We start from the raw sequence: 19,143 nt of genomic DNA on the forward strand, positions 1-19,143 counted from the left end.
ACTGTATTTTTACCTAAACCAAGAATTCTTCCACATGTGATGCCCCCACCCCAAAAATAAAAGGTGGGGGGGACACACTCCCAACAGCAAGAAACTCAGGAGAGTGCATCACAACTTAAATACTAACTCCAACTGCTTCAACCCATCAAAAGAACAAAGACCTTCCAAGGTGCAACCAGCACTACTTGCTCTGCAGTAGGTTTGGATTTTGCTTTTGTTGGGGTGGTTTGTTGTGCACTAACTGGCTGCTTCTGCTGCAGACTTTCAGACACACACACACCCCCCTTAACATACAGATGAGAGACTGACTGGACTGCAGACCACCATGCCAGTCACCACACCCCCAACAGCACTAGGCAATGACACAACCAGTTTCTGCAAAAACAGCCAAAGGGAAGCACTCTCCTTGAGGATCTCTAGTCAAAGCTGACTTTTTCTGACTGAGCAGCCAGTGAATGTACAGCTTTTTTTCTGATCTCCCTGAAAAGAGAGTGCCCATTTTTGTGTTTGCTTCTTACTATGTCTCTGGTTTTACTGACTCTAGTCTCTATGGAAAGCTAATGAAGTGCTGAAAAAAACCCACTCACTCGAGCCCTTCTCTCACAAAGATACATTTAATTTACCAAGAAAAGGCACAAAGATGAAACTGGTAAGCAGGATCAGTTGTAATTCTTCCATTGTGTGCTGCTCCTCTTACACAACACTGCTGCAGGAGACACTGTCTCTCAGAAATTGCTACCGATGCATGAGCTAAGGAAACAGACAAGTTGAAAAGACTAAAGCCTCTGGACAATAGAAGTTGGATATTGATCATTAATTAACAAATGAACACCAGCTGAAGTTTACCTGGAAGCATCAGGTAAAGCCATCAGGAAAACCCAACAAAGCTTAGAAGCACAGAATCCATTTGTTACCAGTGAGATCAAGGCCCTCTGTGGGCAAGACTGCATTCCATTCCAACAAGCACAGCGCTCCACAGCCTGAAACTTCTGCTTCAGAGGAGTTTCTCACTGGAAGTGAAGCTGGCAGGAACAGATTAGTAACATATGATACACAGCAAGATCTGCAGTAAAAAGCTTTTGCTTTCCAGCATGTAAACATCCAGGTTACTGGACCTTAGCTCATATAAACAGATCTGATGAGATTTTTTTTTTTCCTTTCTTTTTTCACTACAAAAGTTAAACTCTCTGTAGAAGGATCATCAGCCACAAAAATAAGTCTCTCAGGAAGTCTCAACGCGCTGTTTAATACCTTTCGTGTCCTATGAGCAGCTATGCAGAAACACTTAGAAAGTTGGAGCAGTAAGAACGCTGCCCAGCTGAACTGTTTGGCAAGCAGGGGCTGAGCCCATCTCTGCAGAGTGTTACCAGTCACTACACAACAGTTCTAGGCTACACTGGACTATTTCTTCTTCTTTTTCTTTGGTGGTTCGTCATCGGAGCTACTGTCTGTGCTGCTGCTGCTGCTGCTAGAGGAACTGGAATCTGATTCGAACTCTGAAGAGGAGGAAGTGCTACTGGAGGATGGAGAGGATGAGGAAGAAGAGGAGCTCTCATCACTGTCACTATCATCATCAGAAGAAGAGGTAGAGGAATCTTCACTGTCAGATGAGGAATCGCTAGCTGAACTGTCACTGCTGCTGCTGCTGGAACTGGTCACGCTTTTAGATCTGAAAGCAAACAAACAGGCAGATGAGATCAGGCCTGCTAGAGACAGCATCCCTCACGCTGTGTTCCTTAGACTCTGCTGTCATCCAAAAAGCTATTCTTTGGTCTGAAAATATCCAGGCCTGACAAACTAAACTCCTGTGTCCTTCCTTCCAATTCAGAAGGAATCCTTTTTGGCTGTTTGAGCGATGACAGAGTGACACCAAGCACGTGAAGTAAGCCAAAACAAGGCTATAGAACACGGTGAAGTTTGAAAGCTGGTAAGGATCAAAAGGCAAGGAACAAAGACATGGAGTGGCAGGATCAGTGGCAATGGCTTCAAACTGGAAGAAGATACATTTAGATCAGACATTAGGTAGAAATTCTTTCCCATGAGGGCGGTGAGGCATTGGAACAGGCTGCCCAGAGAAGCTGTGGAGGCTCCGAGCCTGACAGTGTTCAAAACCAGGTTGGATGGGGCTTTGGCCAGGTTGGAACTAGATGACCTTTAAGGTCCCTTCCAACCCAAACCAGTCTGTGATTCCATGTTCTTGGTCACAAAAGTCTTCACGGACTTTGCTAAACTGAAGAAGGTGGCTGCAGGAAGAGTCTGGAAGTCCTGCCTCACTAAAGCCTGAAGACAAATCAAAGGTTAGTTCTCTAGCACACAGGTGTAGCACAGAGGGAAATTCTGGCAATGCACAAGGTGGGGGAAGTTTCATCAGTGATTTCACCCCTGTTAGAACTGTACTCAGTGGAAACTGTTCTTAGATTACTCCTGGCAGAAGAATTCAAGTTACCTGCCACTGCAAGGTGCTTTTATTTTCAGGGTGGAGGAGAAGAGGTGGAAGCAGTCCAAGATAAAGAGAGAACTATGAACACAGCAAAGTTGACTTCTGTATCCCCTGTTATTAGTATTAATTTTTTCCCATTTTGAGCCCTCTCTGAGGCAGTTTCTCTCAAGATCAAGCTCTCTGAAGAAGGCAAGCTGAATTCCAAGAAAGTGCAATTAAATCTCTCATAAATCTTTCTCCAAGCAGAGGGTAGAGGTACTAATTCACCTCACTTCCCACCAAGCCAACCCACCAGCATGCCAAAATTCTAGATAGAAGAATGCAGAACCTTCCATTAGAAAATTCAGGAAATGTCCATGCTAAGGCTGCTAGAGAAAGAGCAATGTTTTTTCATCCTCTCAGAAGACAAACCCAGATCATGGAATCATTAAGGTTGGAAAAGGTCTCTAAGGAGTGGCAATTCCAGCCATTCTGGGGTCCCCAACACAAGGACATGGAACTGCTGAAGCAGGTCCAGAGGAAGCCACAAAGATGATCAGATGGCTGGAGCACCTCCCCTATAGGGACAAGTTGAGAGAGTTGGGGCTGTTCAGCCTGGAAAATAGTCCAGGGAGACCTCAGAGCAGCCTTCCAGTGGGCCGGAAGGGGGCTAGGAGAAAGCTTGGCAGGGACTTTTTACATGGGCTTGTAGTAACAGGACAAGGGAGAACAGATTAAAACTGGAGCAGAGTAGATTTAAGTTGGACATTAGGAGGAAGTTGTTCAAAATGAAGATGGCAAGATACTGGCACAGGTTACCCAGGGACGTGGTTGAGGCCCCATCCCTGGAAACATTCAAGGGCAAACTTGATGGGGACCAGGGGACAGTTGGAGGTGTCCCTGCTGACCACGGTGGGGTTGATCAGGGTGACCTTCCCTCCTGTGATCCACCCAGCACTGCCATGTCACCACTAAACCATGTCCCTCAGCACCACAGTTTTTCCAGTCCCTCCAGGGACCCTGACTATACCACTGCCCTGGGCAGCCCTGGTCCATAAGCCATGAAGCACTGCAAGTGTTTGTAGTAACATTGTAATCTCTTATCTCTGTGTGTACAGGCACAGTGGCTATTCATGAAAGATAAATCCACGAGAGCTGCTTCAGTACTGACATTGTTGGTGAGGAACTTGTCTTGCCTAGATAAGGCAAACCAAAACAATGGGCCTAGCAGTTCCATCTGAACAGTTTAATTAGGTGTGCAAGATCCATTTATATGGGCAAGAATCAGTCAGAGACTCCCTGAATGACTTGGAGCTTTCTTTTCATAATCACCTTTCACAGAATCCACAGGAGCACTCCACACATTTCCAGTGTTTAGGTTCAATCTGAAACCAGCTCACAGAAACATCAGAATTTCACAATACTGCTTCTCCTGGAGGGAAAACAAGAGCTAGATCTGTGAGAGAAGAACAAAGAGGAAGCTTGTTTCCAGGTGATACAATGGGGCCTGTTGGTGGATGAAAATAGGAGCAAGTAAAACTCACACTTCCATCTTTTCTTAATTAGAAAATGTGACAGCCCTGGTGCTATAGACTATTAGAGCCAAGATCCTTGGGTTTACTACACCACTGCAAAAGTATATTTCTGCAGCAGGCAAGCATCTAGTCTCCCTAAAACAAGTTCACAGGGCTGGAAGCCCCCTGCTGCAAGGCCAGGCTGAGAGAGTTGGGATTACTCAGCCTGGAGAAGACAAGACTCTAGCGAGACCTCCTGGTGGCCTTTCAGTGCTTAAAGGACCCAAGCAGAAAGCTGGGGATGGACTTTTGAGCAGGGCCTGTTGTGACAGAGCAAGATATGATGGTTTGAACTAAAATAGAAAGATTCAGGCTGGAGAGAAGGGAGAAATGGTGAGAGCCTGGGCCAGAGGTGGGAAATGCCCAATCCCTGGCACCATTTCAGATCAGGTTGTTTGGGGCTCTGAGCAACCTGCTCAGACTGAAGTGGGGGGTGGACTGGATGAGCTTTAAATGTCCCTTCCCACCCAAACCTTCCCTGTTAATATTTTCATGTACAACTACATGTTGGAACTCCAGGCCATCACCCCTCTGTGAGGCTTTTTGTCCTTTCTAACTCTATTGCAATAATCACAAACCCTGTTGATTTGAAACTCATGACATAACTCCAGCTCACAATTTTGATTACAATCACAACCAGGTGCCTGAAGAAACAAGTTAATTAAGACATTTAACCCTTCAGACAGGTAGATTTAGACCCAACCCAAGCACAAAGTGGGCTTTCAGTTAATAACCCAAGTATGGGAACGCTGAAGCCAATGTGCACCCAGAAGCCAGCTCTGTGTCACCTGAGGTCACAAGATTGGACAACAGCTGGTTTGCCTGTTCCTGTTTTTCTGGTTAAGCCTGTAGCATACTTATGCCTGTTTATATCAAAACAAACACACACTATGTAAAAGGTTAGTGCTCCCTGCTGCCAGAACTCCAGTTTCTGCATGGGTTTTTTTTCTATACTCAAATGGCAACACTGCTGAGTTTTCCATGCTAAATTCTTATGTAGTGTAAGAGAGAACTAACTGGACAGGGATTTAAATTGATAGATTCAGTAACTCCATAGAAACCAAGACAATTCAAACCTAAAAGTTTTTAAATTGTAAGGAGGGGGGGGGGAGGGAAATAACCAAAACACCTTGGCCCCCATAAATCCTTTTGCTCCTTTTGGTTTTGTAGTGGTTTACAGCTCAACCCAAGGACACTGGAGGGCTGGAACAGGTCCAGAGAAAGGCAGCAAAGCTGGGAAAGGGTCTGGAGAACAGGGCTGGTGAGGAGCTGCTGAGGGAACTGGGGTTGTTGAGCCTGGAGGAGAGAAGGCTGAGGGGAAACCTCATTGCTCTCTACAACTCCCTGAAAGGAGGTTGGAGTGAGGTGGGGATCGGTTTCTTCACGCAAGGAACAAGTAACAGGAGGAGAGAAAACAGCCTGGAGTTGTGCCAGGAGTGGTTTAGGTTGGACATGATGAACAATTTCTTCCCCAAAAGGGTTGTCAAGCCCTGGAACCCTGCCCAGGGCAGTGGTTCCCTGGAGTGGTTTAAAAAAACATGTACATGTGCTGCTGAAGGACATAGTTCAGCCCCAGACTTGGTAAAGTTAGAGAATGGTTGGACTTCATTATCTTTAAGGTCTTTTCCAGCCCAAATGATTTTGGGATTTCAGGATTCTACTCTGAAAATCATGAAGACAAGTAACAGAGTGCAGCACATGAAAAAGTTAAGGCAGGCAGAGGGCTACTCTGTTTAGAAATCTGTGAATTTGGGTTCTCACTAGTCCTAAATAACTCCAACAATGAATGAACCCTACTGAGAGAGGAGCCTTTGATAAGACCAAGAAGTGTTCCAGTAAAGCCACATTCCATAGGATGGCCTAGACAGGGTTGCTCAAGGCTTCATCCAGCCTGGCCTTGAACACCTCCTTGAACAACCTCCCTGGGCAACCTGTTCCGTTGTCTCACCACCCTCTCTGCAAAGAATGTAAAGATGAGACAATCTGTAGAGAGAAAAAGCAGAGAACAAAGAGTTTCAAGTTTTTGGCCAGGGAGGAGCAGAAATTCTCCTCATGTGTGTCATGCAAAGGCCTGTAACAAGCTAAAAGCGCTTTCCCCACGCACCCCTTACAAAGGGCCTGCTGCAGTACCCAGCACAAGACCATGCACCCAAACAGCAGCACAATTTGTTTTCCTTCTCCACATACCTTTTTTTCTTGGTCTTCCTCTCTGCAGTACTTTCTCCAGTGCTAATTAAGGGAGGGGGGAAAAAAATATTTGATTAAGGCAGTGGGAAAATTAAATAAATAGTGGCAGAGTGGAGCTGAGTTTAATATTAAAAGCCCAGGATCCCACTGGCAGAGAGCTGCACCACCCAGAGTTCACTTGGCAGCTATTCTCAGCCACCATTCAAACCAGAACAACAACAAGAGCTACAAATCAGGAAAGGGAATCAGCAGCAATTCACCTCTGATCTTCTATGTTAAGCAGGCTTTACTACTCATCTTTGTACTCTCCTTCATGTTATGCAGACATTTTGGAGTGGGGAGGACAGAGAAAAGGATACCCCAGAAGTTCTGTAGAAGCATATTTAGCAATGACTGAACAGATTGAAACAAAGGCAAAAATACTGAATTAGGCTGGGGAGGGGTTTGGAGCACAGCCATGTGAGGAGAGGCTGAGGGAACTGGGGTTGCTTAGCCTGGAGAAGATGAGGCTCAGGGGAGACCTTCTTGCTCTCTACAACTACCTGAAGGGAGGTTGTAGCCAGGTGGGGGTTGGTCTCTTCTCCCAGGCAAGCAGCACCAGAACAAGAGGACACAGTCTCAAGCTGTGCCAGGGGAGGTTTAGGCTAGATGCTAAGAAGAAGTTCTTCATAGAGAGAGTGACTGGCCATTAGAATGTGCTGCCCAGGGAGGTGGTGGAGTCACCATCACTGAAGGTGTTTAGGAAGAGACTGGATGGGGTGCTCGGTGCCATGGTTTAGTTGATTAGGTGGTGTTGGATGATAGCTTGGACTCCATGATCTTGAAGGTCTCTTCCAACCTGGTTAATTCTGTTCTATTCTAGTCTTTCCCCAGGCATTGCTGTCAATTACCAAAAGCCCCAGAGGAAGCTATTTATATAAAATTATAGAATGGTTTGGGTTCAAAGGGACCTCCAAAGGTCATCTTGTCCAACCCCCCCTGCAGTCAGCAGGGACATCCTCCACTAGATCAGGTTGCTCAGGGGGTGCTGGTGAATGAGAAGCTGGACATGAGCCGGCAATAGGCACCTGCAGCCCAGAAGGCCAACAGCATCCTGGGCTGCATCAAAAGCCATGTGGCCACCAGATGGAGAGAGGTGATTCTGCCCCTCTGCTCTGGTGAGACTTCACCTGGAGTGCTGTGTCCATCTCCAGAGCCATACACACAGGAAGAACATGGAGCTGCTGGAGTGGGTCCAGAGGAGGACCACAAAAATTATTATGGGGCTGGAACACCTCTGCTGCAAGGACAGGCTGAGGGAGCTGGGGTTGTTCAGCCTGGAGAAGAGAGGGCTCCAGTGAGACCTAGTAGCAGCCTTCCAGTACCTGAAGGGGGCCTACAAGAAGGCTGCAGAGGGACTGTTTACAAAGGCCTGCAGTGATAGAATGAGGGGCAATGATTTGAGATTAGAGGACATTTAGATCAGATGTTAGGAACAAGTTTTCTCATGAGGGTGCTGGAGCAGGTTGCCCAGGGAGGTGGTTGAGGCCCCATCCCTGAAGATATTCAAGGTCAGGCTGGACAAGGCTCTGAGCAACCTAATACAGTGGAGGATGTCCCTGCTCACTGCAGGGGGATTGGAACTAGATGACCTTTGGAGGTCCCTTCTAATCCAAATCATACTGCTTCTACATGGTATTAAAGTAGTCCCTCATCATCAACTTACAACATACCTTTTGTTGTGTGAAACTTCTTTCATGAACCAGGATTCTTTTCCTCAACTGAAACCTGTTATTAGAACCCATCTTAAATCAACAGTTTTATTGCCATCTGATTTCAAAAGGAAGTTTGATGATAAGTGATGATAAGGACTCCAGGAAAGGGTAGAAAGTGTTAAGTGTAAACTGTGTTGTACTTCACTAATAGTCCTCAATGCATTACAGATAAGATTTTTCCACACTCCCCTGTGAGCAAGATTCATTGATCTTCACCTTACAAACCAAGTTCCAACAGAGACCTGGGGTTGTTCAGTCTGGGTAAGTGGAGGCTGAGGGAAGACCTCATTGCTCTCTAAGAACTCCCTGAAAGGAGGCTGCAGTTGAGGTGGGGGCTGGTCTCTTCTCCCTGGTATCAGGTGACAGAAAGGAGGAAATGGCCTGAAATCGTGCCAGGGGAGGTTTAGGTTGGACATGAGGAACATTTTTTTTCCCTTACAAGACTTGTCAGGCATTGGAACAGGCTGCCCAGGGAGGTGGTGGGGTCTCCATCCCTGCAGGTGTTCAAGAAACATTCAAGGGGACATGGTTTAGTGGCCATGGTAGTATGTTGATGGTTGGACCGGATGATCTTGCAGGGCATTTCCAACCAAAACAATTTCATGATTCCTGTGTTGCTGTTGATATTGTTAGGGCCTTATAGGCCCACAAAAGGTAACTAGATGTTTCACAGGTATGAGAAGTCCCTGAATTAAAGAGAATTAGACCTCAGAGCTCCTTTCAGAAGACAGGACCCAGTTCAGCCTGTAACCGGAGCTGCCGTGGCACAGGCCTGTGCTTCCCTCTAGCGTTTGATGCATGGATAGCTACAGGAAGTCACACAGGGGAGAGGGCACAGGCCCCTGCAGATCGAACAAACCTCTCATGACATTTGCTGTGGTACCACAATGTCTTCAGAACCGTAAATAGACCTGCCCAACCTGGGTTTGGCTCAGTGCAGTAAAATCACGGAGGAATAAGTGTTTTGGCACCTTTCCTCCCCTCCTACTCTAGGCTGACCAAGCTGTGGGCTTTCCTGACCTGCCTAATGGCCAGCAGAATTGTGGGGTCAGCATTAGGCAAACAGAAGGATCCTGGAACAACTGCTGAAATGAGCTAGTGCTGTAAAATCCTGTCTGTGGTTGTCCAAAAGTAAATATTAACCTTATTAGCCTATGTTTGCCTTCTGGGTAATGATTTACTGTTAGATCTTCAAAGACTGATAGAAATGCTGGGAAGCAGACCTGTAGGAGACCCAACTTCTTTACAGCCAAGAAATAACTTTCCCAAGTAAGCTATACAAAAGTAAGAGTGGGGCCTAGGAGGTTGTTCTCTCCATGAAAAATATGCTTCCTGCTTGGAAGTGTAACAGTGACATCTGAGCAGCTGGACACCTCCTGGCATAGTTAAGGAGCTTCAGACAGCTTATGATTACACAAGCAGTGTGAATGCAGCCCAATTTAACCAGGATTAAACACTGTTTCCACCCAGGGATTATTTAGGTGAACTTTTACCAGGTGACTTCACACCACATATCCCTCATGCTGTAGAGTGTCAGTGAGTGTCAGCTCAAAATCCAGGACAGACACTGGACAGTCCTGCACCCCCTATATCAAGTTATTCCATGCATAGACTCCAGCACAAGAGCCAGGCAAGAAACAATTTGAGGGGTGGCCACTGGCTGGGTAAGGAATTGGCTGGATGGCTGCACTCAGAGTTGAAGCCAACAGCTCCATGCCCAAATGGAGACCAGTGACAAGTCAGAGGTCAGTACTGGAACAGTGCTGTTCAGCCTGGAGGAGGCTCTGGGGAGACCCTAGAGCAGCCTTGCAGTACAAGAAAGGGGCTACAGGAGAGTAGCCTGTACTGATAGAATGAGGGGCAATGGCTTTGAGCTGGAAGAGGGCAGATTTAGACTGGAGATTAGGAAGAAATTCTGCACAGTGAGGGTGGTGAGATGCTGGAACAGGTTGCCCAGCAAGGTCATGAATGCTCCCTCCCTGGAAGTGTTCAAAGCCAGGATGCATGAGGCCTGGAGCAACCTGGTCCAGTGGAAGGTGTCCCTGCCCATGGCAGATGGTTGAAATTAGATGACCTTTAAAGGTCTCTCCCACCTCAAACCACTCTGTTAATCTACAAAATTTCACCCTCAGTTCACTATCCTCCAACATTAACCTACAGAATTCAACAGAAAGTGGGCAGAAAAGGAACAAGGAAATAATCCAAGTCTTAAAATCATTCTTTGTCTTAAGTCTTGAGCCTCTGAAGAGCTCTACCAAACTCTGTCTCCAAAGGAAGCAAGTTTTATAGCCTAAGCACTCTTCATTTCTTGTCTGCACCACTAGGGCATTACAGCTGCTTCAGAATTACTCATTGGATGCAAAATAATTTCCAAATCAAATACTTCATGTCACTCCTAAACCAAACTAATAGGCTTCCACTTAGGGCAGTATTTCAGCACTGATTCATGCTGCTGCTGAAGCTGCTGACAAAGCCACACCCAGACCTCTCTGTCTGAAGTCACCACCCATTTTCTCTCCCCATTAAGATAACATTAAGGTGTGACCAAGTCTTCCATAACTCACATCCTGGCAGCAGGAAAGACCTACAGCCAACACACAGAGCTGCAAGTGGCAACAATAGCGGTGCCCCAAATCCTCAACAGCTTGAGTTGCAGCAGCTGTAAGCAATGTTGTGTCCCACAGCAGGGCTCAGGCAACACCCCTCCAGCTGCCACAACCAAATTGGAATTGCAATGGCAGACAGGAGACCCTCACACATGGGACTTCAAGGGAATATCAGTGTGCCATGTTATTTTTCTCTATGTCAGGTGAAGATGCATGTAAAAGTGTTTATTAAACTTGAGCCAGCAATGGACACTTGCAGCACAAAAGGCCAACAGGCCAAGGGAGCTGGGGTTGTCCAGGCTGGAGAAGAGAAGGCTCCAGGGAGACTTAACAGCCTTCCAGTACCTGAAGGGAGCCTACAAGGCTGCAGAGGGACTGTTTACATAGGCCTGGAGTGATAGAACGAGGGGAAACGGTTTGAAGGCTCTGGGGAGACCTTAAAGCAGCCTTCCAGTACTTGAAGGGGGCTGCAGGAAAGCAGGGGAGGGAATGACAGGAAGAGGAGTGACAGCTTCAAACTGGAAGAAGCTAGATTTAGATCAGACATTAGGAGGAAAGTCTTCTCCATGAGGGTGGTGAGGCACTGGAACAGGTTGCCCAGAGAAGCTGTGGAGGCTCCAAGCCTGCAAGTGTCCAAGGCCAGGTTGGATGGGGCCTCGAGAAACCTGGTCTAGCAAGAGGTGTGCCTGCCCATGGCAGGGGATTGGAAGGTCTTGAAGGTGCCCTCCAACCCAATCCATAATGAGGATTCTATTACACTCCAAACAAGGCTCTAATACTTTTAACTCTGACTCAGGGCACTTCTTCCTGTTCCAGACAGGCCAGAAAAAGGTGTATTTCAGACAAGCAGGTGTTAATGAAGAACAGTTCAATTTTGCAAGACCTGAGCGTCCGTTTTCCGCCTACCACACAAACCAGCTCTAACATTAAAGCCAGTGGGGAAGAAAAGATGACAGACAACAGACATCCTCTTTCAAATCACCTTTCCATTAATGAACTCAACATTTTCATTTTGCAGCCTTACCTTTGCTGCAGTGATAGTTGCTTCTCCTTTTCTTTCAGAATTTTTGCTAGCTGAGCTGTCCTCGAAGGTCTGTGCAGGTATTTCCTCTTCCCTTTACATTCATATGTCCAATGTCCAAACTCTAAACATTTCTGACACCTTACATGCTGCTTGTTTGCCTCCCTGTAAAAAGAAAAATTGCTTTAAGTGACTGAGTCCAAGCCTGCTGCTCTCCCCATTGAAAAACACCAATTAATTTCTTTTGATCACACAGATGAATGTAGTTGAAAGCAGACATTAGGAGGAAATTCTTGCCTGTAGGAGTGGTGAGACACTGCAACAGGCTGCCCAGAAAAGCTGTGGAGGCCCCAAGCCTAGAAGTGTTCAAGGCCAGCTCAGATGGAGCCTTGAGCAACTTGGCCTAGCAGGAGGTAGCCCTGCCCATGACAGGGAGTTTGCACCAGAGGGATCTTCAAGGTCCCTTCCAACCCAAACCACTCCATGATTCCTCTTCTTGTATTGTAAATAATTTGAAAAGTCCTACTAGGACCATTCTGTGTCAGTGAACAAGGATGAATTCCATCACCAAAAATCACATCTTCATCAACTTAACTGGTGCAGCTTTAGCATCACAGGATATCACTGTGCAGCAGTTCCTGGGAATGATTCTGCTGCATACAATTTGTTAACTGTCCAGTAGCTTCGTGTGGTTCTGGCTTGCCTCAGATAAGCAACTGGAATTAGGGTTCAGAACTCCCCTGGCAAAAACCAGGCAGCTTCATTTCCACATCCTAAGTTTTAACACTCAATTACCAAACTGCCCAATTCTCACAAAGATCCCCAGGACCAGGAAAGTCAAATAAGCTACAACTAGGAGCAGAGCAGATGCTCCTAGTTGTAGCTTATCTCAGTTTCCTGAAAGCCTGGCAGAAGGTTCATCTGAAGAACAATCAGTTTTCTGCTCCCTTTGTGCTGTGTAGATCCAGCCAGACTCTGCTCCATCCAAACAATTCATATTTACATCTCAGTTCTCACACTGTGGTAAAATTCTTGTATAATTTTAGAAGCCAGTTAAGCCAGACCACTTGCATTTTTATACTCTAGCTCTTACTCTGCTGTTGGGAAGCTTTGCAGAGGCTGGTTATCTTCTCACAGACACCCTCCTCCTCTGTAAGTAAGGAGACTCACACAGTGGTTAAGGGACTTGCTCAAGGTCACAATCACAAAGCAATTGTGGAACCAGGGCCGAAATCACTGCTGGGTCGGTGCAGCTCACTGCAGCTGCTGTGTAACTCATTACCACTTCCCATCATGCTTTCCAAACATCAAGTTTTCAAGGCCAGTTCATCTAAACTATCAGAAAGCAACAGCCTTGGCTCAACAAGGAGGCTGCTCCTTGATTGTTCGTTTAGTACTTCTAGGCCATGAAGTGAGGGAGCAGTAGCGCTTTGCTCTCAAAAAGTGCTGTAATATAGACGTTCTATCACCCTGAGCACAGCTTCCAGGACAAGATGTAATAAGGCAAAGCCATTTGTTTATTAGTGCTGATCTTCAAGGCCAGGTGTGAATTGCTTCTCCTTCACCTTTTTTTGACAGCACTCCTGTATCTTGAAGGGAATCTTGAAATTAGATTTAGACTGGAGAGCAGGAAGGAATTCTTGACAGTGAGGGTGGTGAGACACTGCAACAGGTTGCCCAGTGAGGTCATGGACCCCCTCTGGTCCCTGGAGGTGTCCAAGGCCAGGTTGGATGAGGCCTTGAGCAACCTGATCTAGTGGGAGGTGTCCCTGTCCATGGCAGGGGGTTGGAACTAAATGATCTTTAAAGTCCTTTAAAGTCCTTTCCAGCCCAAACCATTCTATGAATCCTGTTCTGAATATCCAGCATTTTGTCAATGCAGAGTATTTGGCTTCACGGTCCAGCCTTAGAAATACTAATCTAAGCCAGCACTAGAAAACTGATTAAGTTTGCAGCCTACACTGCATGATTAACCCAGCCTTGATCAGGAATCAGTGTGTCTAGTGATGACCAAAACCAGCAACACATCTGAATGGTTTGCTTTGGCTTGTCTTGGCCTTCCAGCTCTGCCACAAGAGCTACATAGAAGCAGCATGAGGATACTCCCTCCTCTTCAACACATGACCCCAAGAAGTGAAGGTTTTTCTAACCCAAACCAGCCCAGAGCTGTCTCCAGAGGAGCAGAAGGGAAGTTTAACATGAGAATAGCCCAACTCAGTACTTCCAGGGCTTTAGTAGTACTCATGGGACCAGGGTAGACAAGTTTATGCTAGCTAGAAAGATAAGGATCAAGCCCTAAAAGCAATAAAAGTAGTTCCCAGAAAACAGATCATCACAGCTCAACAACTACAGGTCTATAAATACCCAAATACCACACCAGCACTAACAGGTTTTGATTCCAACAAAAAGCAAGAGACTGAAGTAGTCTTTCATCAGGGATCATTGAGCACACTCTAGAAGCAGAGACTGGCAGATGTCAAGGCAGCATAGACTGAACAGAGACATAGCAAGAAATCCATTGACTCAGGAGAATTTCTGCTCTATTTTCAATGGGAAGTGGTTCTAGTAAGCAATAAAAAGGCAAAAGAACACAGCAGTCATCCATATCCTGTATGACTCCTACAATCAACTAGAAGAACCCAAGCACATTGAAATAAAAACGAAAGAACACAAGTCATAAGTGAGAATGGAACACTGTATTTAACATGAACAAGTGTCAGCTTTCCCTCATCTCAGTGCTTGGTAATCAGACACCTTTGGTAGCGAGAGGATTACTTGGTTGCAATATCCCAGTCTGAATGAAGATTGGCTTCTCTTCCACCCCCCACGCCCCCCAGTATCACAGTTCTGTAAACTAGGCACGAACCTAGACCTTATTTGCCCTTATTTCAACGGCTTAAATTCTACAGTGAAGATCAGTAAACACCTGCATCACAAGATATCACACCCTTCACACACACACACAAAAGGCATGCTGACACCTGTAAGATACTCTTTCCCAAAACGCTGTTCACTAACGCCAGCAACACAAATGACATTTTAAAGCTTTCCTCTCCTTTTCCACAATCCCGCTTCCTCTCTCATTATTTCACCACCTCACTAGTCAACTTGACCTATTTCGGAGGGGTTTCCCCACAACGCCTACAAGGAAAGGCTTCAAGCTTCCAGAAACTGCGGAGACCAGCCCTGCCCCTGCTCAAGCCCTGCCCCTGCTCAAGCCCCGCTCCTTCGGGGCCCGCCACAGCCCCTCCGCAGCCCCCTCAAGGCGCTGCCCGTCTAGGCCCCCTTTCGCTCCAGCTCGCCTATAGAAGCGCCCCGCGCTTCACCGCAGCGGCTCTCCCGCGCTGGCCTGCGCCAGCAGCCCGCCACACTCACGCCTGCCTCCGAGCGATGAGGCGGTGCATGGGAGTCGCCATCTTAGCGCCGAGGCCGGAAGTGAGGCGCAGGCCGCGCTGCATGCCGGGCCAAGGCGCCTGCCGCCGCCTCCCATTGGCGGGCGGAGGCGGCGCCGTGAGAGTGGATTCACCTGAGGACAGCCTGCGGGGGTTACATTTTCCGGCTCCTCCCGGCTCCTCTCCTTTCCCTCTGCCTTGTCACGGCGGTGGGAAGGTGTGGCATCGCGTTGTGGGGCTTCCCACTGCCCTAAGAGGGCTACCCCTTCCTCCGTAGGCTTTGCACGTTTTGCAGCCAGCCCAGTGGAGTGTAACTGAGACTGTGTGGCTGGGGGAAGCCAGCTGCTGAAGGCTTTGCGGCTGATGTCAGCCAGCAGAAGGGGGCACGGGAGGTGAGGAAGAGGGAATTTATTGATCCAGGGCTGTCCTGCTGGAGGACAGCTCCTACCAGTCAGCCAGCGAGCAGCCCTGACCCCAGGGTGACATTGGGATAGTTTCGCTTCATTAATCCACATGAATAATTAAACGTAGCTGCATGTAGCCTGCAACAGCTTCTCAGGAGCAAGTCAGAAAGTAGAACAGCTCACTGGCTATAGCGTGAAGGCGCCAAAATCCTGTTAGAGCTAGGAATAGAATAGACCCGGTTGGAAGAGACCTTCAACATCATCATATGGACGTCATCCAACGCCACCTAATCAACTAAACCATGGCACCAAGCACCCCATCAAGTCTCCTCCTCAACACCTCCAGTGATGGTGACTCCACCACTCCCTGGGCAGCCCATTCCAATGGGCAATCGCTCTCTCTGTGAAGAATTTCTTCCTAACATCCAGTCTAAACCTCCCCTGGTGCAGCTTGAGACTGTGTCCTCTTGTTCTGGTGCTGGTTGCCTGGGAGAAGAGACCAGCCCCTGCCTGTCTAGGATGAGTTTAACTCCTAGTCTCTCCTGAACATCTGCAAGCATTCACTGACATATTTTTGGCAGGTCAGATTTTTATACCCCTGCTGACACAAAAAGAATCCTCAGTCTCATGGAGATGATTAATCCTGCTGCTGGTATGGGTGCACAACCATGGCTTGATAACACATCAAACAATCTCAGGGCCTGAGGACACCACTGAGAAGCTGTGTTTGTGTTGACCCCTTATGTCCTGCGCTTGATTGGAGGGACATACAGCTCAGACTCGCCTAGGAATCGCAAGGCAGATTCTTTCTTCTGTTTCATTCAGCCTGGGAGGCTGTAGTTCACTCAGCTATGCCAACAGCAGCTCATATTTTTGGCTCCTACATCATTTCACAGTCCCTGGCATGGAAGGAGAGGTCTGGGTGCAGAAAAGAGCAGCAGTGGCACATACCTGGCAGGCAGCCCCTTGGGAATCTTTGCCAGCTGGCACAAGTGGAGCAGCCAGTATCCTGGATTCAGGGAAACAAGGAATGTGCCGTTGTATATTGGCTTTATTCAAACTCATTATTAGCTCATGGGAGCTGTTTTAAAATTAATGCCTAAATGCCATGACAAAAATCCTCAAGAAAAAAAAAAACAAAACTAAGGGTGAATTGGGATTGTTCCTGTTTTAGTGTCCAGGAAATACTTTATACCAAGCCATCTTCAGTATTAATTAGGAATTATCCTGTCACAGGAACAACTGACAGGCAATAAACAGGCATTCTACTGGACATTTAGTGAAATAGAATCCTAGAATCATTTTGTCTGGAAAGGATCTTCATGATCATTGAGTGCTACCATTAGCCCACCACTGTCAGGTCACTGCTAAACGATGGCCCCCCGTACAGCTTTGAAACCTCTCAAGAGACTGGGATGTTCTACCATTGCCCTTGGGCAGCCTGAGTCAGGCCTTAATAAACCTTTTAGGGAAAAAAATATTTCTCATGTCCAACCTAACCCTCCCCTGGCACAATTTTGGGCCACTTCCTCTTTGTTCTGTCACTTGATCTTTGGGAGAAGAGACTAACCCTCGCCTCACTCCAGCCCCTTTGCAGGGGGTTGTAGAGAGCCACAAGGTCTCCCTCAGCTTCCTGTTCTCCAAACTAAACAACCCCAGTTCTCTCAGCTGCTCCTCACCAGACCTGTTCTCCAGACCCTTCATCAGCTTCATTGCCCTTCTCTGGACCCACTCCAGCCCCTCAGTGTCCTTGGAGTGAGGGGCCCATAACTAGACCCATGATTCAAGGTGCAGTCTCACAGGTGCTGAGTATGGAGGAACAATCACACTTACCTCAAGACAAGGTACAAAGGTAAGAATCACAAACTCATAAAATGTTTTGGGTTAGAGGGAATGCTTGAAGGCCATCTAGTCCACATTAACATGATATAACAGGATTTGTGGGAAGACATTGTTTGGTGGGCATGGTGGTGTTGGGTTGAGGGTTGGATTTGGTGATCTTGGAGGTCTTTTCCAGCCTTCTATGACTTTATGAAAAAGGAGGAATGTACCACAGTGAGAATAGATAGCTCCACAATTTGCTTTTAAGCAGTTCACAGATGTATTTAAAGAAATGCCATTTCCATGGCACATACAATACAGCAATAAAAATCTACTGCTTCCAGGAGATGAGTAGCCTAGCTCCAGGATTAGCAGGTGTGTGGCACAGAGGTTCACCTCTGATGGTGCCCAATCGAGTCTCAGCCAGGAGACACCAGAGCCAGAGTTTCCCTCCCTGTGTTACCTAATACTTATAACAACAGGGAGGACAACAACATCTGCTGGGGACAACAGCACCAATTAATTATCACACTGGGAAGGTGAGATACTGAGGGAATCTCCCAGACATAAACAACTCCAACTCATCAGGATTAATTGCCAAGTGATTTATTGTTGAATATTTTGGTAGTTCCTGTGTCCAGACTCCTGTGACTGCAATGTCCAAGGCTAGGGATGTTGCTGTACGTGTCAGGTTGTCTTCCCTATATACCACTTCTGATGGTATGTAATTATTCTCCTGTTTTGGATGATGCTCCACCATAAATTGTGATTAATGGCCTAGAAGGAATGGCTGAAGGGGCTGAGGTTGTTTAGTCTAGAGAAGAGGAGGCTGAGGGGAGATTTTACTTGCTTTCTACAGCTACCTGAAAGGAGGTTGGAGTGAGGCTGGTGTTGGTCTCTTCACCCAAGTAACCAGGGATAGGACAAGAGGAAAAGGTTTTATATTGTGCCAGAGGAGGTTTAGGTTGGACATTAGGAAAATCTTCTTTACTTAGAGAGTGGTGAGGTGTTGGAACAGGCTGCCCAGGGAGGTGGTGGAGTCACCATCCCTGGAGGTGTTCAAGAAGCTGTAGATGTAGTGCTTCAGGACATGGTTTAGTGGTCATGGTTGTTGGGTTGTGCTTGTACTCAATGATCATAAACATCTTTTCCACCCTTTATGATTCTATGAAATTCCTGTCTGCTGACCCCTTTCTTACCTCAGTACCACTTAAAATCTGGGAGTAAATTACACACTGATAGCAAGATCTGTACTCAGCAACTTCTGATGCTTCTAGTAGGTGGGCAGTTCTCCTGGTGTTAATGCAGCAGAACTACAGTTCCTAAATTAAACAGATAATCAGATTTCTGATATATGCCAGGTTACTCCTTGGAGCATTTGGGCTTTTCCTTACAAAGAGGCTTTAAAGATGTCATTTCATCAGAGCAATCTACTTAATATCCTTCTGTCTGAGGAGTTCCAAAGTGTTCTTGTGAGCTCAAAGTTCAGAGGCTGCTACAGTCTAAAATTCTCATTTCACAGCTATCCTTTCATTCAGAGGTAGCTCAGCATGGGGCTGGTGAGCACAGCAGAGGATGCACCTCTGAGACTCTCTGGACTAAATGTGCAGAGTCACTGCCCAGTGCTGGCTTTGTTGTTGGGGGGATTGTTCCAGGGAGCTCAATGAGCTGCCTGTGCCCATAAATCCTGCCTTTGCACATTAGGCTTCTATTTAAAGTTGCAGTGTCATTAACCTATTTCTAAAGATGCTGGTCAGGGAAATTACTTGACAAAATGTGCCCCTCTCTAGGCAGGAAAGGGAGGAAGAGTGCAGACAGCACAGGAGAAGAAACGGTGGACAGTATTGAGCCTTCAGTGGTCTCTCCTCAGTGACCTTTCTCCCCTGCTCCCACCTCCAGAACTCTTCTGTGCAGACACATCAATTAAAAAATGAAGATCCTAGATTCATAGAATGGTTTGGGTTG

General features: G+C 46.9%; 1 protein-coding gene across 1 annotated transcript; it reads right to left on the reverse strand.

Annotated features, from left to right (window-relative positions):
• Positions 1-516: 516 nt before the first annotated feature.
• On the reverse strand, positions 517-15,006 carry ZCCHC10 (zinc finger CCHC-type containing 10). The gene is made up of 4 exons (XM_009902314.2): positions 14,937-15,006; positions 11,565-11,726; positions 6,181-6,222; positions 517-1,669 (listed from the first exon to the last, which is right to left on the reverse strand). Exons 1-4 carry the CDS (start codon positions 14,975-14,977, stop codon positions 1,402-1,404), a joined length of 513 nt encoding a protein of 170 aa, XP_009900616.2. The 5' UTR covers positions 14,978-15,006; the 3' UTR covers positions 517-1,401.
• Between the last annotated feature and the right edge of the window lie 4,137 nt (positions 15,007-19,143).

The sequence above is a fragment of the Dryobates pubescens genome, chromosome 16, assembly GCF_014839835.1.
Source record: "Dryobates pubescens isolate bDryPub1 chromosome 16, bDryPub1.pri, whole genome shotgun sequence".
Classification (NCBI taxonomy): domain Eukaryota; kingdom Metazoa; phylum Chordata; class Aves; order Piciformes; family Picidae; genus Dryobates; species Dryobates pubescens.

Excerpts from the sequence above, each read along its gene's own strand:
- ZCCHC10 (XM_009902314.2), bottom strand. The coding sequence starts at position 14,977 with ATGGCGACTCCCATGCACCGCCTCATCGCTCGGAGGCAGGC. Across the intron at positions 11,727-14,936 it reads CTCATCGCTCGGAGGCAGGC|GGAGGCAAACAAGCAGCATG; the intron begins GTGAGTGTGGCG and ends TTCTTTTTACAG. Across the intron at positions 1,670-6,180 it reads AGGAAGACCAAGAAAAAAAG|ATCTAAAAGCGTGACCAGTT; the intron begins GTATGTGGAGAA and ends GTTTGCTTTCAG.